Source organism: Bombina bombina, chromosome 4 (genome assembly GCF_027579735.1).
Source record: "Bombina bombina isolate aBomBom1 chromosome 4, aBomBom1.pri, whole genome shotgun sequence".
NCBI classification, from domain to species: domain Eukaryota; kingdom Metazoa; phylum Chordata; class Amphibia; order Anura; family Bombinatoridae; genus Bombina; species Bombina bombina.
Genome location: NC_069502.1, coordinates 510922110 through 510947489, shown reverse-complemented (window position 1 = coordinate 510947489; position 25380 = coordinate 510922110). Strand labels below are relative to the sequence as shown.

General features: G+C 39.4%; 1 protein-coding gene across 4 annotated transcripts in view; it reads right to left on the bottom strand.

Annotated features, from left to right (window-relative positions):
• COL19A1 (collagen type XIX alpha 1 chain) overlaps window positions 1–25380 on the bottom strand; it is a 1696717-nt gene that overhangs the window by 41239 nt on the left and 1630098 nt on the right. For all 4 annotated transcript variants that reach the window (XM_053710417.1, XM_053710419.1, XM_053710420.1 and 1 more), the window contains one exon: window positions 22835–22901. In XM_053710417.1, the coding sequence (XP_053566392.1) occupies window positions 22835–22901 (67 nt within the window). The remainder of the gene's footprint in view (window positions 1–22834; window positions 22902–25380) is intronic.

Sequence of the window (25380 nt, the reverse complement as noted above, 5' to 3'; positions counted from 1 at the left end):
CAGATACTGCCGTAAGTTGGGATAAACTGGCGATATTCAGAAATGTGCAGAAATAGACATTTCTGTAGCCGCCAGTGACTTACGACAGTATATTATCTGCCAGTGCCTAAATGAGAAACAAGAAAAGTTTAAATTGCTCGTAAAAGTCTGACCCGCCTCCCAAAAATAAACCTGACACATTAAAACTTCTATATTCGCCATCCCCCCGCATCGCAACTAATACTAAAAATGATTATCTCCTAAATCGCCATCCCCCCACAATGCAAACTACCTAATAAATGCATAAACCTCTAATCTGTCATCCCCCCACATTGCAAACTACCTAATAAATGTATTAACCCCTAATTCACCCCATCACAAAGTATCTAATTACACTATTAACCCCTAATCCGCCAATCCCCACAACACAATCTACCTATTAACACTATTAACCCCTATACCACCAATCCCCACAATGCAATCTATCTAACAATATTAACCCCTAAACCACCAACCCCTACAACGCAATCTACCTAATTAACCTATTAACCCCTAAACCGCCATCCCTCACAACGCAAAGTATTAATCTAATCCCTAAGTCCCCTAACCTAACACCCCGTAAATTAACCCAAATTACATAAAATAAAACTTCCTTACTAATAAATTAATAAAAAACAAAGCAAAAAATCTTAAAATTAAAATAAAAAATCCTAACATTACATAAAAAACAAAAAAAATCTAATATTACAAAAAATTAAAAAATCCAAAATAATTTTTTAAAACCTAATCTAATACTCCTATAAAAACAAAAAGCCATCCCGAAATTAAAACATCCCCTAATCTAACACTAAACTACCAATAGCACTTAAAAGGGCCTTTTTTTAGGGCATTACCCTGAAGCAATCAGCTATTTTACATAAAAAACCTACAAATTAACCCAACAGTAAAACCACCCAACCCCCCCAAAATAAAAAAGACCTAACTCTAAAAAAAACTAAGCTACCCATTGCCCCTAAAGGCGCATTTGTATGGGCATTGCCCTTAAAAGGGCAATCAGCTCTTTAGTGCCCATTAAAAATTAAATAAATTCCTAATCTAAACCCCCCCCTCAAAAAAAAAACAACTAACAATAACCCTGACATAGGTACTCACCATTTGGCAACATAAGTCCTTGCGTTGAATATGCAATACCGACTTGTGACGCCGGTTCTATGTTAGTTTATGGGAGTAAAAATAGCAGGCGAAATATATGTGCCGCATATGTGATTGCAACATCCGACAAAAAATAGCCAACACTGGCTTTTGCGGGCGAGGGGCCCCAAACGCCCCTTATGTTTAAACATTACTTTACAGAAACCAAAGAACTTTATTTAAACTAAACCTTTTCACTAGTATCTTGGATATTAAAACTACTAATATAATTGTTCAAAAAATAAATGTATGTATTATTCTAAGACTGATGTTTGCTATCTCGTTACATCTAGCTTGTATTTACTATTTAATATCCATTTAAATCAAGGTTTTGGGTTTCATTATTTTCACACACTCAAGTAAACACACAATTGTTCTTACAATAAAGATTGTTTGCTTTCTATGATGACAATCATACAAAATCAAGGTTAATTTGCTTCTATATATTTAAACTGATTATACAATTGAATTAGCACTTATAAAACTAACCATAGATCAGATCTCTGGTTAATATTATAAATATGCCCCAAATGGCTCAAAAATACTGTCTAGTATAGTTTGTTAAAAAATAAACAGGTAGATTAGTTATGCGTGCTATATGGAATTTAACGAATGCAACAAAAGTTGCGTTATTTCACCCTCTATATCGCAGCCATTACAAGTTTTGAAACAGCCGTCTTGTGTGTGCGATATGGTTGCGTTGAGCTCCATACCGCACAAAATACAAGCTCTGTTATGACGTGCTCGTGCACGCTTTCCCCATAGACATCAATGGGGATAGCGGGTTAGAGAAAAACCTAACACCTACGATCGCGGAATGAAAAGCTCCATAACGCAGCCCCATTGATGTCTATGGGGAAAAAAGTAATGTTTAAACCTAACACCCTAACATAAAAACCACGTCTAAACACCCCTAATCTGCTGCTCCCAATATCGCCACCACCTAAATAAATCTATTAACCCCTAATCTGCCGCTCCCGATATCGCCGCCACTATACTAAAGTTATTAACCCCTATTCCCATGCACCCCAACATCGACTACACTATAATAAATCTATTTACCCCTATTCCCCGCTCCCCGACATCGCCGCCACTAAATAAAGCCATTAACTCCTAAACCTCTGGCCTCCCACATCACTACCACTAAATAAATCTATTAACCCCTAAACCCCTAGCCCTCCCCATCACAACAGCCTAAATTAAACTATAAACCCTAAATCTAACCGTAACCCTAACCCTAACACTCCCTAACTTTAACATAATTAAAATAGAGCTAAATTAAAGTTACAATTATTAACTAAATGATACGATTTAAAACTAAATACATACTTACCTGTAAAATAAAACCTAAGCTAGCTACAATATAGCTAATAGTTATATTGTAGCTAGCTTAGGTTTTATTTTTATTTCACAGGTAAGTTTGTATTTATTTTAACTAGGTAGACTAGTTAGTAAATAGTTATTAACTATTTACTAACTACCTAGTTAAAATAAATACAAACTTACCTGTGAAATAAAACCTAAGCTGCATTACACTAAAACCTACCATTATAAAAATAAAAAAAATCTACCATTACAAAAAATTAAAAACGCTAAAATTAAAATAAAAAACCCTTAAAAAGGGCCTTTTGTATGGCATTACCATAAAGATAACAGCTCTTTTCCTACAAAAGAAAAGCAAACACCCCCTAACAGCATACAAAACCCCACCTCCCAAACACACTAACCTCTCTTTAGGTACTCACAGTTGCTAAAGTCCGCTTGAACGATCTTCATCCCGGCGGATCCTTCTTCATCCAGGCAGCATCTTCATCCAGGCGATGCGTGGAGGCGGAGGTCTAAGGCGGAGGTCTAGGCGGAGGTCCATCGATCTGACGTGGAGGTCCTCTTTATGCAATCGTCCGCCGCACACTGAGGATTGAAATGCAAGGTAGCCCTTCTATAATAGGGGTACCATTGCATTTCTATTGGCTGAAAATTTTGAATCAGCCAATAGGAATTAGGGCTGCTAAAATCCTATTGACCCCCAATATAAAAGGGGTACCTTGTATTTCAATCCTCAGTGTGTGGCGAACGATCACATGAAGAGGACCTCCACGTCAGATCGATGGACCATGGCCTTGGACCTCTGCCTGGACCTTCGCCTCCGCGCATCGCCGCTCCGCCTCCGCAGGGATGAAGAAGATGACAGTCCCGCTTTGGATGAAGATGGAGCCGTCTGGATGAAGACCTGTCGCCGTCTGGATGTGCCAACTTCAGGAACTGTAAGTGGATCTTCGGGGGTTAGTGTTAGGATTTTTTAAACTTTTTTGGGTGTTTTTTTTTTTAAGTTTAGGGTTTGGGCTTTTCTTAAATGAGCTAAATGCCCTTTTTAGGGCAATGCAAAAGAGCTAATGCCCTTTTCAGGGCAACGAGTAGCTTAGGTTTTTGTTAGAGTTATTTATTTTTATTTTGGGGGGTTGATTGGGTGGTAGGTTTTACTGTTGGGGGGTCTTTGTGGGGTTTTTTTTACAGGTAAAAGAGCTGTTTAACTTAGGGCAATGCCCTACAAAAAGTCCTTTTTAAGGGCTACTGGTAGTTTATTGTAGGCTAGGTTTTTTTTTTTATTTTGGGTGGGCTTTTTTATTTTTATAGGGCTATTAGATTAGGTGTAATTCTTTTTTATTTTTGATAATTTCGTTTGTTATTTTCCATAATTTAGTGTTATTTTTTTGTAATTTAGTATTTTTTATTTTTTGTAATTAGATATTTTGTAATTTTTATAGTAGTGTTAGGATTTTTTTAATGTGTATTTTAGTTTTCTTTAATGTAATAGTTAGTTTAATTTTAGTTTAATAGTTATATTAGTTTAATTGCTAGTTTAAACTTAGTTTTTTTTAATTTGACAGGTAAGTTTTAATTTAATTTAAGATAGGGAAATTGTAATTTTAATATAAAGTTAGGGGGGCGTTAAGTTTAGGGGTTACTAGTTTAAATCAGTTTATTGCGATGTTGGGGGCTTTTGGTTTAGGGGTTAATAGTTTAATATAGTATATTTCGTTGTGGGGGGCTTCCGGTTTAGTTGTTAATAGTTTAATTTAGTATATTTCGTTGAGGGGGCTATACTTTAGTATAGTGGTGATGATGTTGGGGAGCGGCGGAATAAGGGTTAATAAATTTTATTAGTGACGGCGATGTCGGGAGCGGCAGATTAGGGGTTAATAACTTTAATATTGTGTTTGCGATGTGGTAGGGCCTCGGTTTAGGGGTTAATAGGTAGTTTATGGGTGTACTTTGTAACAGTTTAGTTATGAATTTTACGCTACAAAACTGTTACATAAAACTCATAACTACTGCTCTCAGATTGTGAAATTGATCTTGTTGATATAGGCTGGAACGCAAGCTTTTTAGCCTCACTGCAAAACTTGTAATAGCTGCGCTATGGAAGTCCCATGAAAAAAAACATAATTTATGTATGAACTTACCTTGATAAATTCATTTATTTCATATTTCATATTGGCAATCCTACCAGGAGGGGCAAAGTTTCCCAAACCTCAAAATGCCTATAAATACACCCCTCATCACACCCACAATAAAATATGGAGTAAAAAAGCATACAAAAAAAAGAACTGGAAATAAAATTGTGCTTTTTATACAAAAATCATAACCACCATAAAAAAGGGTGGGCCTCATGGACTTTTGCCAATATGAAAGAAATGAATATATCAGGTAAGTTCTTGCATAAATTATGTTTTCTTTCATGTAATTGGCCAGAGTCCATGAGCTAGTGACATATGGGATAGAAATACCCAAGATGTGGGAGACCACAGAAGAGTCACTAGAAAGGGAGGGATACAATAAAAACAGCTATTTCCGCTGAAAAAATTGAATCCACAAAAAAGCCTTTTCTTAGAAATTTCACCTACATTTCAAGAAAAAAACTTAAATCATAAGCAGAAGAATCAAACTGAGACAGCTGCCTGAAGAACTTTTCTACCAAAGACTGCTTCAGAAGAAGCAAATACATCAAAATGGTAAAATTTTGTAAATGTATGCAAAGAAGACCAAGTTGCTGCTTTGCAAATCTAATCAACCGAAGCTTCATTCTTAAAAGCCCAAGAAATGGCAACTGATCTAGTAGAATGAGCTGTAATTCTCTGAGGCGTAGACTGTCCCGCCTCTAAATTAGCCTTGCGAATCAAAAGCTTTAACCAAGATGCCAAAGAAATGGCAGAGGCTTTCTGACCTTTCCTAGAACCAGAAAAAACAACAAATGGACTAGAAGTCTTCGTGAAATCTTTAGTAGCTTCAACATTATATTTCAAAGCTCTTACAACATCCAAAGAATTTAAAGATCTTTCAAGAGTATTCTTGGGATTAGGACACAAAGAAGGAACAACAATTTCCCTACTAGTGTTGTTAGAATTCACAACCTTAGGAAGAAATTTAAACAAAGTCTGCAAAACAGCCTTATCCTGATGGAAAAATCAGAAAAGGAGACTCACAAGAGAGAGCAGACAATTCAAAAACTCTTTTAGCTGAAGAGATAGCCAAAAGAAACAACACTTTCCAAGAAAGTAGTTTAATATCCAAAGAATGCATAGGTCCAAAGGAGCCTGTAAAGCCTTCAAAACCAAATAAAGACTCCAAGGAGGAGAGATTGATTTAACAACAGGCTTAATATAAACCAAACAAGAACAGACCTGCGCCTCTATACTATACACAGCCACATTTTCAAGCAGTCTTTTTTTGGGAGAGACTGGTAGAAGGCAGCGGTACATACAGAGGGGAGTATTTTAACCATCCTTGCATTAATATTGTTTGTAACATCTAGCATATTGTGTAAAGGTATTTTGTATATTAATATAAACCAAAGCCTGAACAAAATAGTGAATATCAGGAAGTTTAGCAATCTTTCTATGAAATAAAACAGAAAGAGCAGAGATCTGTCCTTTCAAGGTACTTGCAGACAAACCTTTATCCAAACCATCCTGAAGAAACTGTAAAATTCTAGGAATCCTAAAAGAATGCCAAGAGAATTTATGAGAAAAACACCATGAAATATAGGTTTTCCAAACCCGATAATAAATCTTCCTTGAAACAGACTTACAAGCCTGTAGCATAAGTATTAATCACTGAGTCAGAGAAACCTCTATGACTAAGTACTAAGGTTCAATTTCCATACCTTCAAATTTAGCGATTTGAGATCCTGATGGAAAAACGTTAATTGAGACAGAAGGTCCGGCCTTAAAGGAAGTGGCCAAGGTTGGCAGCTGGCACTTCCGGACAGGATCCGCATACCAAAACCTGTGAGGCCATGCTGGGGCTATCAGAAACACATGCGATTATTCCAATATGATCTTGGAGATCACCCTTGGAAGAAGAACTAGAGGCGGAAAAATTTAAGCAGGTTGGTAAAACCAAGGAACTGCTAACGCATCCACCATCTCCGCCTGAGGATCCCTGGACCTGGAAAGGTACCTGGGAAGCTTCTTGTGTAGATGGGAAGCCATCAGATCTATTTTGGGGAGACCCCACATCTGTAAAAATTAGACAAGAGTTGGATTCGGCCCAAGAAAGTATCCGAGATACTTCTTTCATCACTAAAGGACTGCGAGTCCCCCTTGATTATTGACATATGCCACAGTTGTGATATTGTCTGTCTGAAAACGAATGAATAATTCTCTCTTTAATAGCGTCCAAGCCTGAAGAGCCCTGAAAATAGCACAGAGTTCTAAAATATTTATTGGTAACCTCGCCTCTTGAGGATTCCAAACTCCCTGTGCTGTCAGAGACCTCCAGACAGCACCCCAACCTGTGAGACTTGCATCTGTTGAAATCACAGTCCAGGCAGGACAAACAAAAGAGGCCCCTTGAATAATCTGATGATGGACTAACCATCAGGACAGAGAGAGTTGAATGTTGGGATTTAAGTATATATATATGTATATATATATATATATATATATATATATATATATATATATATATATTGTAGCCGGTGGCCTAGCACTCCTTCCACATCAATGTTGCCAATGCCTGGGTGCTATCCTCAAGTGGTATGTATAGAGTAATGGTAGAGATGGAGGGCACTCACAGGGCTTGTATCAATAGGTAACTTTTATTGTGCTGATTACATTTAATACAGTGTCAACGTTTCGGCCTTCTTTTAGGCCTTCTTCAAGACAAATTCATAGTTTCTTTCTATTACAGGTTCAAGGTGTGAAGTGTCTGGAGGGGCCTTGAACCTGTAATAGAAAGAAACTATGAATTTGTCTTGAAGAAGGCCTAAAAGAAGAACGAAACGTTGACACTGTATTAAATGTAATCAGCACAATAAACGTTACCTATTGATACAAGCCCTGTGAGTGCCCTCCATCTCTTACCATTATTATATATATATATATATATATATATATATATATATATATATATAATATCCGAGTATAATCCCTGCACCATTGATTCATCATGCAAAGCTGCAGAGGTCTCATATGAAGACAAGCAAAGGGGATCGCGTCCGATGCTGCAGTCATGAGACCTAAAACTTCCATGCACATAGCCACTGAAGGGAATGATCGAGACTGAAGGTTTCAACAGGCAGAAACCAATTTCATTTGTCTATTGTCTGTTTAAGACAGAGTCATGGACACTAAATCTATCTGGAAACCTAAAAAGGTGACCCTTGTCTTAGGAATCAAGGAACTTTTTGTAAAATTGATCCTCCAACCATGCCTTTGAAGAAACAACAGAAGTTGATTTGTGTAAGATTCTGCTAAATAAAAAGATTGAGCCAGTGCCATGATATCGTCCAAATAAGGAAACACCACAATACCCTGCTCTCTGATTACAGATAGAAGGGCACCGAGAGCCTTCGAAAAGATTCTTGGAGCTGTTGCTAGGCCAAATGGAAGAGTAACAAACTGGTAATACTTGTCTAGAAAAGAGAATCTCAGAAACCGATAGTGGTCTGGATGAATCGGAATATGAAGATATGCATCCTGTAAGTCTATTGAGGGCATATAATGATCTTGCTAAACAAAAGGCAGAATAGTCCTTATAGTCACCATCTTGAAAGTTGGGACTCTTACAAAATGATTCAAAAACTTCAGATCCAGAACTGGTCTGAAAGAATTTTCCTTCTTCAGGACAATGAATAGATTTGAATAAAACCCCAGACCCTGTCCCAGAATTGGAACAGGCACAATCACTCCTGAAATTCTGAAACCTATTCAATACCCCTGAGAGACAATATTCTGAATCCAATGATTCTGAATGGAACCTGCCCAAACGTCTTGAAATAATTTAAATCTGCCCCCGACCAGCAGAACAGGATCGAGGGCTTGGATTTATTCCAACTCGAGGATGGCTTCCAATTGGAGCCAGAGTCCTTAGGGGAAGGAGTGTTTTCTGTTCTCTATTCTGATGAAAGGAACAAAGCCGATTAGAAGCTTTAGATTTGCCTTTAGACTTTTTATCTTGAGGCAAAAAACTCCCTTCCCCCCATTAATAGTGGAAATAATAAAAACCAACTGGGAACCAAACAAATTATTACCCTGGAATGATAGAGATAGTAACCTAGATTTAGATACCATATCAGCATTCCATGATTTGAACCATAAAGCTCTTCTAGCTAAAATAGCCAAATACATAGATTTAACATTAATCTTGATGATATCAAAAATAGCATCACAAATAAAATGATTAGCATGTTGAAGCAAACAAACAATGCTATGCAAATCAGAGTCTTTTTCCCATTGTGCTAAGCTATCCAACCAAAAAGTTGATGCAGCCGCAACATCAGCCATAGAAATGGCAGGTCTGAGCATATAGCCAGAATGCAAATAAGCTTTCCTTAGATAAGATTCAATCTTCCAATCTAAAGAATCTTTAAAAGAGGTACTATCTTCCATAGGAATAGTAGTACGTTTAGCAAGAGTAGAAATAGCCCCATCAACCTTAGGGACTTTTTCCCAAAACTCTAGTTTAGCAACTGGCAAAGGATAGAACTTTTTAAACCTTGAAGAAGGAACAAAAGAAGTACCAGTCTTAGACCTTTCCTTAGCAATCACATCAGAAATAGCATCAGGAACAGGAAAAACCTCAGGAGTAGTCACAGGAGGTTTATAGACAGAATTTAAACATTTACTAGATTTATTATCAAGAGGACCAGACTCCTCAATATCTAAAGTTATTAACACTTCTTTTAACAAAGAACGAATATACTCAATCTTAAAAAGATGAGAGATCCTCATCATAGAAGGATGTTTTCGGTCACTACAAATTTCATCAGTATTATGAGAAGTTCTAAAAGACCTGTTTACATTTATTTGAAGGCGGTATAGCAGCCATAGCCTTCTGTATCTCCTCAGCAATATCATTTTTCATATCAACAGGGATATCATGTACTTTAGATGTTGAAGGAATAACAGATACTGTACTAGCATTAATAGAAACCTTTTCTGCATGCAAAAGCTTATCATGACAACTGTTATATACTACAGCTGGAGATATAATCTCCACTAGTTTACAACAGATACACTTAGCTTTGGTAGAACTGTGTAAAAAAATAAATAAATAACATTAAACAGAAATATCTTATTTCCACATATAGCAGTTTCAGGAATGGGAAAAAATGCAAATACTAAAACTTTGCAAAAAAAGCAAAAATCATAGCCCTCTGAGCATAAAGAAGACAAGGAGCATATAGGAAGTCAGGTAAAATAAAACTAAATTTTTGGCGCCAAGTATGACGCACAACGCAAAAGGAAGTTGAGAAATTTTTTGGCGCCAACAAACATCTGGAAATGACGCAACTTGCATCATAACAAACACAATTTCACGTCAAAAACAACCTAGCATCAACTAAGACGCAGGCAATTATGAACTTGCATCATGACAGACACACATTTGCGCCGGAAAAAATTTCTTGCACCAAAAATTACGCAATAAATAACAGTATTTTGCGCCCTCGTGAGCCTAATTTGCCCATAAGTTTTCCAAAGAAAAAACAAGTCAAATTGAAAAAAAAAACACTATACCCCAAGTAAGAAAAACGTCCTAAAACATGATTCCCTTAACGAAACTGCTGGACTGCGAAGGGAAATACACATAGACCTGACTCATGGCAAATAAGTAAAATACATATATTTAAAACTTTATATTAATACATAAAGCTCCAAACCATAGCTGAGAGTGTCTTAAATAATGATACATACTCACCGAAAGACACCCATCCACATATAGCAGATAGCCAAACCAGTACTGAAAGCTATCAGCCGAGGTAATTGTATATAAGATTATATTGTCGATCTGAAAAGGGAGGTAGGAGATGAATCCCTACGACCAATAACAGAGAACCCTTGAAAAGAATTCCCACGAGGAAAACCATAAAATCAAATAGGCGATAGTCTCTTTACATCCTCTGACAAACACTGTACTCTGAGAGGAATTGGGCTTCAGAATGCTTAGAAGCACTTATCACAGAGGAAATCATAAAAATCAAGCACAAACTTACTTCACCACCTCCATAGGAGGCAAAGTTTGTAAAACTGAATTGTGGGTGTGGTGAGGGGTGTATTTATAGGCATTTGAGGTTTGGGAAACTTTGTCCCTCCTGGTAGGATTGTATATCCCATACGTCACTAACTCATGGACTCTTGCCAATTACATGAAAGAAAATCATTTTTACGAGTGTGGGACGGACGTTGCATTACAGGCTAAAAGGCTTGCGGTACAGCTATAACGACAAGACTTGTAATGGCTGCGGTGCGATTTTAATGCTGAAATTACCATTTTTTCAGCGTTAAAACCCGAACGCAAAACTTGTAATCTAGGTGAAAGATAGCAGCATCTTTATTTTTTAATAAAATAACTGCACTAGGCAGAATTTTGGGTTAAAGTTGGTGGGAGTGGGGTGTTAGAAAAAAAACTGGCATTATTATTTTGGCACTGTGCTAACTGTGGCTCAATATTTAGCACAAGGAGGCAGGGCATGTAGGTAAGACCGCAATGGCAGTATTTTTGTTTTATGGTGGTTTATTTTGTGCTGCACCAAAACAATTCTTAATTTAATGCAGGAAGAGCAGGCTGCCTAAAGTAGTTATCAAAAGACTGCATTTTAAGTGGATAAGGTAAGGCAATGGGAATCATTTTTTAAATTTAAAAATGGTCACAAAGAAAAACAAAATCAGAAGACAAGCCAGCTGCCCCACTCCCACTTTAAACCAGTTTTTGCATCATGGTCATCCTCATTCACTATTCCTGGGCAATCTAGTGGTCATTTTTCAGAGAGGTGCACTGTCCAGGTTGTCATTTATTTGAAAATGTGTGGTCTAGGTATCTGCAGAAAAGATGCTTATTGCATCTCCTGTCAAGTGCTCCACAATTAGAGATCCATTATGTTAGCTTACTTGCTTTATTGGGTGCATGATTCTTAACCCGTGCCATCTTACCTATTTGAGGTTGCATCATCACAGATGCAGATTTTAGCTGTTTCCCTGCATCATGGAGTATTTTAATCTTGCTTATTCTGTTGCTGACCCTTGCCTTGCCTTTAAATTGTCACTAAAACTGTTCTGTCTGATGTGACTGTCCTCCATCCTTGTCATTGGATAAGATGCTGATGTGAGTGTTTCTGTGTGAGAGAGAAAGTGTTTCTGTGTGTGTTTGTGTAAGGAGTTTCTCTGTGAGAGAGTATTTCTGTGTGTGTGAGTTTGTTCCTTTCTGTGCGTGTTTGTGTATGTGTGTTTTTAATTTATAACATTTTCAAGATTCTCAACACTCAAGAATAAAGTGTGCACACATTTTACTCACTTGGCAAAACACTGCACAGGTAAAATAAATTGCGCACAGTGCTCAAAAAAATTAGAGGGAACATTGATTACAAGTGAATGGTATAACTGAATAAAAATAGAATGTTTCATGTGCCCTATACTTTCAATGGATAGCACGACTGCTCAAACATCGCTCAGAAGTAAATGTGCTAACATAACAAAACTTTTACTATATTCATAATGTTCTCTCTCCATTATAGTGTTGTATTTAGTTTTACTTTATATATTTTCACAACAGGACGTGAGGGTCACATTGAGAGGCCATTCACCTTTACTAAACAAACAGGGATCATTGATTTTTGATAATAATAAAGGGCTATTGTAGCCGAAAAAAATAAATATTTTAAGACTAATGGCCCTGCATCTTTATGTGTTTAGCCCCCTCCACAAAGGGGTTAAACATGTAGTAGAAGCACTGCTTAGGACCCACTGAGCACGGCTGTTCCCAAGTGGAAACTGACTCTGATTCAATTATCAACACTAATTAAACAGCTGGGTTGTGCATCTAGAGCTGCCAATAGGGTCTGGGACAGTTTCCGATCAGGACCAGCAGTGCTCTGCAGGTACAAAGCAGTACTTCAACTATGTGTTTAACTCCTTTTTCTGGAATAAAACATATAGAGGTGGAGAGTTGCTAGTCTTAAAAGGACATGATGGGGGGCGGAGCCAACTGTCGAGCTAAGCAGACGTGTTAGTCATTAGCTCCTCACTATACTCTTCTTTAAACCTATTTTTTATATACTTTATGCGACCCAGCTTATCCCTAACTACCTAACGTGAAGGGGTTAAGGTGTGGACACACTCTATTTGGGGATTTCTCCCTCACAGTGCAATTTTCAGCTATACTAAAACCTACAGCCAGCAAGGAAGAGGAGGTGAGAGATAGGCCGAGACACCCAGCATCTGGTAATTGTTTGCCCTCCGGCCTCCCACTGTACTAACCACACACCGGAGGAGCGGGGATCCGCTCCGGAGTTGTCTACAAAGCCAAAGACAAAACGCTGCTCTGCGTTTGACAGACGGGCCTCCTTGGGACTGTTCCGGAGCAGAAGTGCCTGGCCTTCGAAAACAACGGTGTCCAGATAACCCATGCATATTATCGGCTGGTTCGCCACATAGGGGACACAGAGGCTGCTTTGAAGGTCGGCGGTGGCTCTGGGTACCCGCCGGTACTCTCCTGGTCGACATCGGGCCCTGAACTGTGCAAACATAGTTGTGGCGCGAACAGCCGCCATCTTTAACAGGCCCATCTAGACAGACAAGGTAGCCGGACAGCTTGCATCAGAGGCATCTGACGAGTGGGTAAGCTCGCTCTAGCACTATACTATAACCTTCTCTACTGGTCACATTTGCTCCCCGGACGACCTTAAAGGGGGACTAGGGGCTATCCCCTGGCACAGTGAATAACGGTAAAGCTGATTCCAGCAACACATTACACGGCTTGTTTATAGGCCCACCTGGTTACTACACTCCATAGAGATCACAGTGTAATAGAGATCGCTGCACACCCTCTGTCTGAGAAACATAATACATCTGCAGCAACCCTGCCTTAGGGGCAGCTTGGCTTACCAAACGAATAAGGCGTTCTTAGGCCTTGACCACTGAGAAAACTAGGGGCCCTATACTGAGCAGCTGTGGCCTATATGGTCATAGGTGATAAGAGGCCTCTTCCTTCTACCCCAGACCTGAGACGACACTCGGCTGATCTAGATCTACAACTCCCAGAACCGGGTAAGAACCTGTCAGACTAACTGACTTTTTATTCAACATTCTCAGTCCCAGGATAATGAACAGCACACCGTTCACTTTTGAGCCCTGCATAAACTGACACTCAGGCCCTCATAGATATAACCTCCTCACTCCCCTACTTAACTGGATATTAAGAGGAGAATTTAATAATACCTCTGCAGCACAGTTAGTAGGAATAAGTCACAATAGGAGACCAACATCTCAGAATCACTTAAAATATCTGGGCCACACATACAGGATATACCCCAGCCGGAGAAGTAGCCCCAACTCACTGGGACTGATCACTGACCCCATCCTGCCTGGGACCTTCAACAAACCCTGCAGAGACTATACACAGTAAATTAAGTGTCTTCAGCACTAGAAAGGACTACTTAACTTGCTTTACCTCCCTAACCGGGGCCCAAGTGATTGAGACATACTCATACCCTAGACCCTGAGAACTGGGCACTACAGCCACATTTTGCAGCGAAGTGTGCACAGCGTATCCTTTGTTACTTAACACAACCTTATTTTCTTTTTGTGGAGTGAGACTTTGCACACCCCATGCTACTGAGACATTATCACATTACTCTCTTTTTTATTTATGCCAGCTGCTGCGACAGCTTCATTGTCCTCAGGTTCACAGCCTGAGGTGGAGTGTGATTTTATATTGCTGCCTTAATCATACATCTTTCTCCCACAGGTTTTTAAGTGTTTCACGATAAGTACTGGTGTAACTTTTCATTTATATGATGTGCTGACAGTTAGGCTAAGAAATACTGGTCTCTCACTAAAGGCTCTCGTGACCTAACCTAACATATATATTTACCTAAACCTACCAAGTAGTTTAACCAACACTTACTCCCCGGGGCGCATACACATAGACACACATATTGACACGCTCCCCTAGCCACACACACACTGACACGCTGCAGCAAACACACTCACTACACATAGCCTGATCTTCCCACATAGCACTACCCCTATTGAAACACACCTTTTGAAACCTTATATCCTGAGGAACATCATCTACACCTACACTCCTGACCTAACAACTTAAGGTCTTAATAGCGGGGTATCTTAACCACCCCTACTCAGTATTCTGCTGAGTTACACTGTCTGTTAATCCTCTCTGGCACCTCTCCCTTTCCGGTCCAGCCAGTCTGGGCTGGTCACTTCCCTTTTCCTTTTTCCCTTCTACATAGTCGTATCCCATCATTCCCTGGGGTGCCAGTGACTCATCTACTTACATTTGTATGTTGGGACCGAAAGGTTCAATTTCTACCTATTATGTGATGCTGTAACAAAATGTCATAAATATAGAAGGTGTTATTGACCCCTGCTCCGCAGTCTAGCAATACATATCAGACTTAGTAAACTTTACTATACGGTGCTTTATACTTTTCAGATTGTTTTCAGAGTGCTCTATAATAGAAGGTTGGTGTTAATTTTTAACTTACAGACATACCTAACAGTCTTAACACAATGCCCCATGGGCCCAGACGACAGGGGAAACCCTCCACTAACACTCAGAAGACTGTTTATGATCATTTTACTCAATCAGGAAAGGAATCTAACCCTGTCACCAACGAGGAGATGAGCGACCCTGAGTCGATCGATGCTGAATCTCATTCCAGTGTGCGCTCAGAAGCGCCATCACATCATTACATTACTAAGGCTACCCTACAACATATGTTGGCCAGTCAAACACGCTCTATCACCCAGGAAATTCAACGGTCCTCTGCGGAACTGAAAAAGGAAATTTCAGAGATTGGAGAAAGGGTTGAAGCACTAGAGCGGAAACAGGATGATTTAGCAGTAGACCAATCAAACCTGCTCACTTACTCTGAAACCCTAGCAGATCAGATGACTCAACTTGAGTTTAAAATGGCAGACATTGAAGACAGATCTCGCAGAAATAATATCCGGTTTAGGGGCATCCCAGAAACTGTAGAGAATACTCATCTCCAACTCTACCTAAAGGAGCTGTTTACAGTACTCGTGGGCACCCCAGATGGACACACTGATACAATGGAAAGAGCCCATAGAGCCTTAAGATCACGACTTGCTCCCGCCGACAAACCAAGAGATGTAATTGTCTGCTTTCACAGCTACGTATACAAAGACAAACTTATACAAGCAGCCTTCAAAAGACTGCCTATGCCAGAAAAATTCAAGGATGTTCAACTCCTGCCTGACCTTTCAACTCATACACTACAGTACCGTAAAACCTTTCAACAAATTACTCTGACACTCAGGAAGGCTAATATTAAGTACAGGTGGGGCCATCCTACAAATCTAGTGGTCACCAGAAATAACCAGAGCCACACAATCAACTCCATACCTCAAGGTATGGCTCTCCTGGCCACATGGGGCCTACACCAGGAGCAACCTCCACCGTTACAGCCGACCTACCCAAAGCTGAGAGCTTCAGCTCCCGAATGGTCTATCAGAGAGCAAAGAGCTAAGAAACCTAAAACTAACCCACCGTAAAAACACGTCTGGTAACCTTTAATGGAACTTACCTAGACTTCATTTAACCTGGAAGTTTGACCTGTCTCCAACAGATCATAACTGAGATTGAGTTAAAGTTTAAAAAGTTTACTATTAGATAGTACAATTAAGTTATGTGTTTGATTGTTATTTTAAGGTTGTTGTCTTAATTTAAGTATTGCTCATATGTAATAGCAAGTTAATTTACAATGATTACTGCGGAGCAGGGTCCATTTCAAAGACCCCTGTTTCTGTTCGCTTCTCGCCCCCCACAGGCAGCCCACACTAGGGCTCCACCATAGCGAACTATTTTCGCTAACTCTCCCTCACTCTATCTGTTGCCTATTCCCCTCCCCTTATCCTCCCCACCTACACTGACTCTTATTATTAAAAGACCTGACCTGCTCCCCATACCTCCCTATGCCACCCCTCAAAATACTAACCCATAATGTAAGAGGCCTAAACTCCCCACATAAGCGCAGCCTTTTAGCTAGATCACTCAAATTCCATAACCCTGACGTAGCATTCCTTCAGGAGACACATTGGTCATTAGACAACTCTCCTTACACAATATCTAAAGATTACACTGTCCTCGAATACACCTCTTTTTCAAAAAAAGCCAGAGGTATGGCAATTTTAATCCATAAAAGAATATCTTATGAACCAATCCAAGTCCTAAAAGATCCCCAATCTAGATTTCTCATTCTAACATGTAAGCTAGACCATAATGATCACACCTTAGTCTCTATCTATCTACCTAACTCACATCAGCCTAGATACCTCAAGCGGGTCCTACACACAGTTGACCGGATAAAAATAGGCAGAGTCTTACTAGCGGGGGACTTCAACATGACTTGGGACCCAGTACTAGACAGAAAAAGAACTACCCGGACAAAACATGCCACCCCTCCTGCTCAACTCTCTCAAAAGTTCAGACAAATTATTACCCACTTCTGCTACTTCGATGTATGGCGTTCACTTCATGCTAGGGATAGAGACTACACTCACTTCTCATTTCCTCATAAAACATACTCCAGACTCGACTATGTTTTTTGCTCAGCAGAAACCCTTGACCAAGTCAAACATTCTACCATCTCCCTATGCCCATGGTCTGATCATGACCTAGTTACAGTAACTCTCCGCTCAGCGGAACGACATAATGTGAAGCCTTCATGGCGCCTCCCGCATGACATCCTACAGGATGCTGCATTTAAGGAAACCTTGAGACAAGACATAACCTTCTACTGCCAAACTAATGACAATAATCAGGTCAGAGACGACACACTATGGGGGGCGGCAAAGGCCACCTTTAGGGGTCTCATAATTAAAAAACAAGCTCATCTCAAAAAACTATCTGGCCTACCCCTTTCCAAATCTCATATCGAATTGCGTCATCTAGAACTCCTAAACAGAAGTACACCCTCAGATGAAACCACAGCTCAAATTATACAGATTAAAAACCATATTAACCAATTAGAGCTAAAACGCACACAGGCTAATTTATTTAAACTGAAACAGATTACTTACCACAAGAGTAACAAAGCAGATACACTACTAGCAAATAAACTTAAAAACAGGGCGAGTACCTCAAGAATTCACCAGATCCAATTTGAGAACCAGACATACCGCAAACCCTTAGACATTGGTACTTGCTTTGAGAGATTTTACTCAAACCTATACAATCTAGAAAAAAATGCAAGTGACAAACTAACTCCTGTTGACAAGATTTGCTCCTTCCTTCGCAACTTAAATCTCCCCTCATTGTCGTCTGACGACCAAGAAACACTCTCATCCCCCTTCACCTCTAAGGAAATCAAACACGTAATAAAGCATCTAAAACCTTTCAAAACTCCGGGCCCAGATGGCTACTCAGCAGCCTTCTACAAAACATACACAAACGAACTAACCCCACTACTCTTAAGATTTTTTAACTACGCTAGAGAACAGGGTAGGTTTAGTCAGGAATTCTTGGAAGCAACGGTGATTACTATTCCTAAGCCCCAAAAAGACCCATCTTTATGCTCCAATTACAGGCCAATCTCCCTGATTAATTTAGACATTAAAATTTACGCTAAATTATTTGCTACACGCATATCTAAATTACTCCCGAAACTCATAAACTTAGACCAAGTAGGATTTATCCCTCATCGCGAGGGACCAGACAATACTAGACGTCTCTTAAACATCTGCACTGAATCCACCAGACTAAATAGGCCATTCTCTGTAATCTCATTGGATGCAGAGAAGGCTTTTGACCGCGTTAGATGGTCCTACTTATGGGAAGCCCTTAAAATCTTTGGTTTCCCAGATCAAATTATCAAAGCGATACAGGCCCTTTACTCCACTCCCACAGCAGTAGTTAGAGGCCTAGGCTTTGCCTCACCCCCCTTCCCAATATCTAATGGCACCAGACAAGGGTGTCCACTCTCACCCCTTCTTTTTGCCCTGGCAATCGAGCCACTAGCAGAACAAATCAGACAAGATAAAAAAATTGATGGCATCCGCCTACATGGCACTATCCACAAAATTGCACTCTTTGCAGACGACATCACAATATTCTCATCAGACCCCCTATCTTCATTCCCGAGACTGATAGAAATCTTAGACTCCTTTGGAGATATGTCACTTTACAAATTAAACCTAGATAAAACAGAAATCTTTACCTGGGGAATTCCACAGAACACAGTTGACACCCTCAGAGTCCAATACAGAGTACACTGCGTCAATAACTTCATCTCCCATTTAGGCGTTAAGATATCGAATAATATCCCTCAGATGATCAAAGACAACTACCTGCCCCTTTTAACCGAACTGCGCACCCTAAAAGACAAATGGGACTACACTTATATCTCATGGATAGGTAGGTTAACAGCCCTTAAGATGTCTTTTCTACCTAAAATTACTTATTTATTTAGATGTCTACCTCTCCGTATCCCGGGATATCTCCTTCACCAATTTCAGAGTGAATTTACAAAATATATATGGCAACACAAACCCCCCAGAGTGGCGCATAAAATCCTTCAAAGCCCCCTTAGTAGAGGAGGTATAGCCTCCCCATCAATAACTAGGTACTACGAAGGAGCCATGCTCACCCACATCTCGCAATGGGGTGCGAAAGATTCCCCTAGTAAATGGAAAACCATAGAACAAGCCTCCCTCCCAAACCATATATTTTTACCCGATTTAATTTGGATTCCTGCCCACCTAAGACGTACCACAGACATTAGCAATAACATAATACGAGAATGCCTCGCCATGTGGGATAAGCTAAGACACTATCCACACATCGCCCCACATCCCTCACCTATTACTCCCTTGACAGGTCTCCTACGAGGCTTACCTGACTCTCATCCTAATGGCTGGACAAGAATTGGAATACAAACAGTAGCTGACCTTTGGGTTACTTCACCAACCCCGCGCTTCATGACACTCTCAGAAATAAAGGCTGGCTCCAACTTACCCAGGTACATGACATATGAATACACAAGACTAAAGAGCTTTCTTATTAGCTGGGGATTTCAACCTGAGTTACACCGACCCCGTACACTCTGGGAAACGACTTGGCAACAAGGTAACAAACTTCACAGACCATTATCAATGCATTATACCTTAATAGGAAACACAGACCCTGAGAATAAACTTCCTCACTTGCTCACATGGGAATCAGTTCTGAACCTGACTCTGCCCCCACAAGTATGGCAACATGTAATTTCCCTCACTAAAAAAGCACTGCACTGTGTCACACTCTTCGAAACATATTACAAACTCTTAACGAACTGGTACCTTACCCCTGCGAGACTTAACAAAATGTTTGTCTCTACCTCTCCTCTATGCTGGCGTAATTGTGGCAAAAAAGGAGACTCTCTACACATATGGTGGGAATGCCCCAAGTTAAAACCCTTATGGAGTACCTGCTTCCGTACGCTAGGGAGATTAGGCATAACACTTCCTATAACTCCTTCTAATGCCCTCTTACACATAGGCATTACTAAATTACCTAAACACCAAGCATATCTAGCAATCTATTTGCTAACAGCTACTAAAGCGACAATAGCCAAGGCATGGAAAACCGAGACGCCCCCAAAATGGTCATGCATCCTAAACTATATGGCATACATCTACAATATGGAGAAACCTATCTTTTACTCTCTAAATAATTCAGACCTATTTGAACTAGTGTGGGCAGACTGGCAATCTAACCACACCATTACTTGGACCCCGAACTCTAGAGTAAACACACACTAGGCAACCCTCTCCATGTATCATCCGCATGTGAACTAAACCTCTGCCTCTAACAACAACTCTTCCTTTCCTCCCTCCCCAGTCCCCCCCCCACCCCAGTTAACCCACCTCATCTGACTCGAACTATATTTCGTTCATTTTTCTCATTTTATGAACACATTCTGATCTGACACATTTTCAGTGTACCAATTTCTCTGTTCATACTTTCTGTAGGAGCCTGCGTGCTCCAAATTGTTTATTATGTCACTATTGTATTTGAGAAATCTTTACTAATAAAAATTTGAAACTTTAAAAAAAAAAAAAAAAAAAAAAAAAAAAAAAAAGGACATGATTTAATGAATTAGCGCATGTCATTTTTTTTTTACTATAATGGCGCTTTAATAAATGTAATATTTGGAGAGCATAAAAGTTAAGCATCATGTCATAGGGTTACCCCTCAAAAATCTGCAAACTCCTTAATCCTGTTGCCCTAGAAACAGGACAAAAAATGTCCCTCACGGAGGGAAGCTAAACATGAAAATGTGTTTCCAGATGCAGTATGTAAACATTTCTCTAATGCAGTATTGATCATTTCAGAATAAACTTATGCATGTTAGCTCCCTAATAGGAAATGCGGTGGCAGGTCCAGGGTCAATATGCACAACCATTCTTTACAATCACCTAGATTTAGAGTTTTGCGGCCAAAGGGGTGCGTTAGCTACGTGTGTTTTTTCCCCCCCCGCACCTTTTAAATAACGCTGGTATTTAGAGTTCTCTGAAGGGCTGCGTTAGGCTCCAAAAAGGGAGCGTAGAGCATAATTTACCGCCACTTCAACTCTAAATACCAGCGTTGCTTACGGTAGCGGCCAGCTTGAAAAACGTGCTCGTGCACGATTTCCCCATAGGAAACAATGGGGCAGTTTGAGCTGAAAAAAAACCTAACACCTGCAAAAAAGCAGCGTTCAGCTCCTAACGCAGCCCCATTGTTTCCTATGGGGAAACAGTTTCTAAGTCTGCACCTAACACCCTAACATGAACCTCGAGTCTAAACACCCCTAACCTTACACTTATTAACCCCTAATCTGCCGCCCCGCTATCGCTGACACCTGCATTTAAATTATTAAACCCCTAATCTGCCGCTCCGGACACCGCCGCAACCTACGTTATCCCTATGAACCCCTAATCTGCTGCCCCCAACGTCGTTGACACCTACTTTATATTTATTAACCCCTAATCTGCTCCCCCAATGTCGCTAACGATAAGTTGAACTTTTATAGGAGCAAAATTCTATTCCCGCGACTACTATGATGTTCGTGACACCTTGCATGTCACGTGTTAATAATTGGCCAGACAATTCAACTGAAAGTTAAGTACATCAGCTTAGTCGCGGCGAGCGAGGCGTCAAATTTATCAATAATCCGCCACGGCTCGCGGCGGGCTAGACTTGTCTATTTATTGGGGGATTATTAGTACATAGTGACAGTGGACACCATTTCGCCCGCGGCGAGTAACGGCGAGTTTATCCGCGTCTAAAATGACGGATGAATTGACGGCTTAGTACATGGAGCCCACAGAGTTTTACAGAGCTCTACATTTTTGCATTTTTTAATACTATATTCTGGAACCTCTTTTCTTACTTTTCATACAAATACAAGAGAGAATTAATGTACTCTAATATAAAAAAGCCATTAATACATGGCACATGACTCTCATTATTTAAGTCTCCTTCAAAAACATGGGGCAGACCACTCATGGGCCTATTTTTTAATTTGTAGGATCCTAAAGTAAAGGAGACAGAGAGCTTAATATCCCACCAATCATTTACATGGGCCAATCATGATCCCCATAGTAAAATACCTAAGCTCTCCAAGATAGTGCACATAGTGTGGCGAGGCCGAGCTTTCCCATCTGGCACCTTTCAGGGGTTAAAATAGGGGGACAGCAGGCACAGGAGTTGCAATACCATGGCGAGTAGTAACCATAACCATGACATTCTAATGTCCTTTTAACTATTTTAAAAGTTTATTGTCATTTATTTGTAAACCTCCATATCATATTCCAAACAAAAGAACAAGGGGAAAAAATAGCAAATGAGAAGCTGAGTCTTGCTAAAAAGATATAACAATCTATATTAAATATGAGCTATAATAGAATTATGTAATTGTCTGAAAAGAGGGAGGCAGTTTCCTGCTCAAAAACAATGCCACATTGTTTAAAAATGTCAGTTTTCTTATAAAGCCTTATGAGATCTATTTAACAATAAATTGTGTTACTAACTCAGGTTAATTACTATGCATATTATTAGTAGATTGAAAGCTAGCAAGATTAGAGAATAACTATCCCTAGAATGTATTTGCATATATTACATGCAACGTGCATATACTCATTTCACACAGGCCTTTTCTTACCTTCAAAAATCCTCAGGACTTCTTGTCTAATATACTTTTTCATTTCTTCAAATAAAATATTCTCTGTCTGAGGAGAAAGTTATTTTACTGATTTGCATAACTGAAACAAAAGTACAATACATAACACAATAAATCTTTATATTTGATTTGACATGATATTATTATTATTATTATTATTATCTGTAAGGAATGTCACTACATCAGGAAGAAGCCAAGATTGCCATTTCCTCTGTCAAATTCGAATTCGATAAATGAAGTTGCTACCCAGCGCTGAAGTAGTGTGCATGCTAATGAATAGCACTAAAATCTGTTCAGTCAGTAGAGCTCTGCACAGTAAGGAAGTGTATCAGGAAAATGTTTGCCTTATTCTTGTGATTACAGTTAAGTGCTGCTAATGGCAGTGTCATTTGTAGTTTCAGCTTAGCCTTACTTTCATATCATTTACCAGGAATTTTCAGTTTAAAAGAAGAAAAGGCATTGAAAAAAAGTAAAAAAAAAAATAATAATAAAAAAATATATTTTTTTTAAAGGGCTTTTAAAGTCATATGATATCTGTATTGCATCTAAAAGAGTATGTTCAAAAATACAATGCTTTTTTTTGTAAAAGAGATGTTTCTGTACTTGAAAAAAATTATCTTTTGAATGCTTTATGCCACTGTCGATCAATAGGACAGTTGGAATTTCCCTAATAAGTCACTGAGCAATCACTTCTTAAGGCTCGTTTCTGCACAAAAAGTCAAAATAAACAGCTTTCACTTAAAGCGACAGTAAAGTCAAAATTAAACTCTCAGAGTTTATATAGAGTAAAGATGGCCATAGTTTTGGATACCATGCAACCTTACCTGATAAATTAATTTATTTCATGGTGGTGAGAGTCCATGATCCATTACTAATGGGAATTACTCCTCTTTTCCACTAGGAGGCAGCAAAGACTCTCTATAAAACACCTCTCACCTCACATGTACCTCAGTCTAACGTATAGTCAAACAAGTGAGGCAAGAATAAGGAAAAAGTGTCATAAAAGGAGCATGGAAAAAAGATGTACCAAGAATAAATTAACTCTAGAAAACATAGGGTGGGGCTTTGGGTACTCTCACCACCATTAATAAATTAATTTATCAGGTAAGCATAAATTATGCTTTCTTTCATACAGGTGGTGAGAGTCCAAGATCCATTACTCATGGGAACTAATAACCAAGCTGTGGAGTCCATGAGTAATAACATAATGGGAGGGATTTAAAAAACATATTTTACCTCTCAGAAAATAAATCCACAACCCCAATACATTTCTCTCTCTCTTTTTTTAAATGCACTTAAAAAAAGTAAACAGGCAAAACAATCAAACTGAAACAACTGCCTGAAGAAACTTTCTACCAAAGGCTGTTTCAGAAGAAGTAAAAACATCAACATTGTAGAATTTAGTAAAAGTATGCAAAGAGGACAAAGTAGCTGCCTTGCAAATGTGATCAACTGAAGCCTCATTCTTAAATGCCCAAGAAGTGACAACTGACCTTGCAGAATGAGCAGTAATCCTTTGCGGCAGAGGCAGACCTGACACCAAATAAGCTTTGTGAATCAAAAATTTAAAGAAGATGCTAAAGAAATAGCAGAGGCCTTCTTTCCAAGGGTCAGAAAAAAGAACAAACAAACTAGAAGTTTGTCTACAATCCTTAGTAGCATCAGTATTTCAATGCCCTAACAACATCCAGAGAATGCAAAAGAGCTTTCAGATGTATTCTTAAGATTAGGACACAAAGAAGGAACAACAATCTCTCTTCTAAATTTGTCTGAAGAAACAACCTTAGGCAAAAAATTTAATGATGTCCGTAAAACAGCCTTATCCTGATGAAAAATAAGACGAGGCTCAAAAGAAAGAGCAGACAATTCAGAAACTATTTTAGCAGAAGATTTTGCAAAAATATTTTTTTTTCTCTCAGAGAAAGTAGTTTAATGTCTAATTTATGCATAGGTTCAAAAGGAGGACAGAAGGTCTGACTGTAGAGGAAAAGGCCAAGGACATGTGAACCAGATTCGAATACCAAATCCTGTGAGGCCAAGCTGGGGCAATCAGGATTACAAATTACTTTTCTAGTCTTATCTTGGAAATCACTATGGGAAGAAGAACCAGATGTGGAAACAGATAAGCAAGCTGAAATGACCAAGGAACTACTAGAGCATCCACTAACTCTGCTTGAGGAACCCTGGACCTTGCTAAGTACCTGGGAAGTTTGTTATTAAAATAAGAGGCCATCAGATCTATTTCTAGGAGACCACAAAAATCCACAATCTTATTGAACACAACCTGATGAAGAAACCCCTCCCCTGGATCTAGAGACTGACGACTGAGAAAGTCTGCCACCCAATTGTTCAATCCTGGGATGTGAATTGCAGAAATTAGACAAGAATTGGCTTCTGTCCAGGAGATAATCCAAGACACCTCCATCATTGTTGATATAAGCCCCTGCTGTGGGGGCTTGTCTGAAAATGGAGATGAGACTCCTTTTTCAACAGAGGCCAAACTTGAAGGGCCCTGAAAATTGCATGGA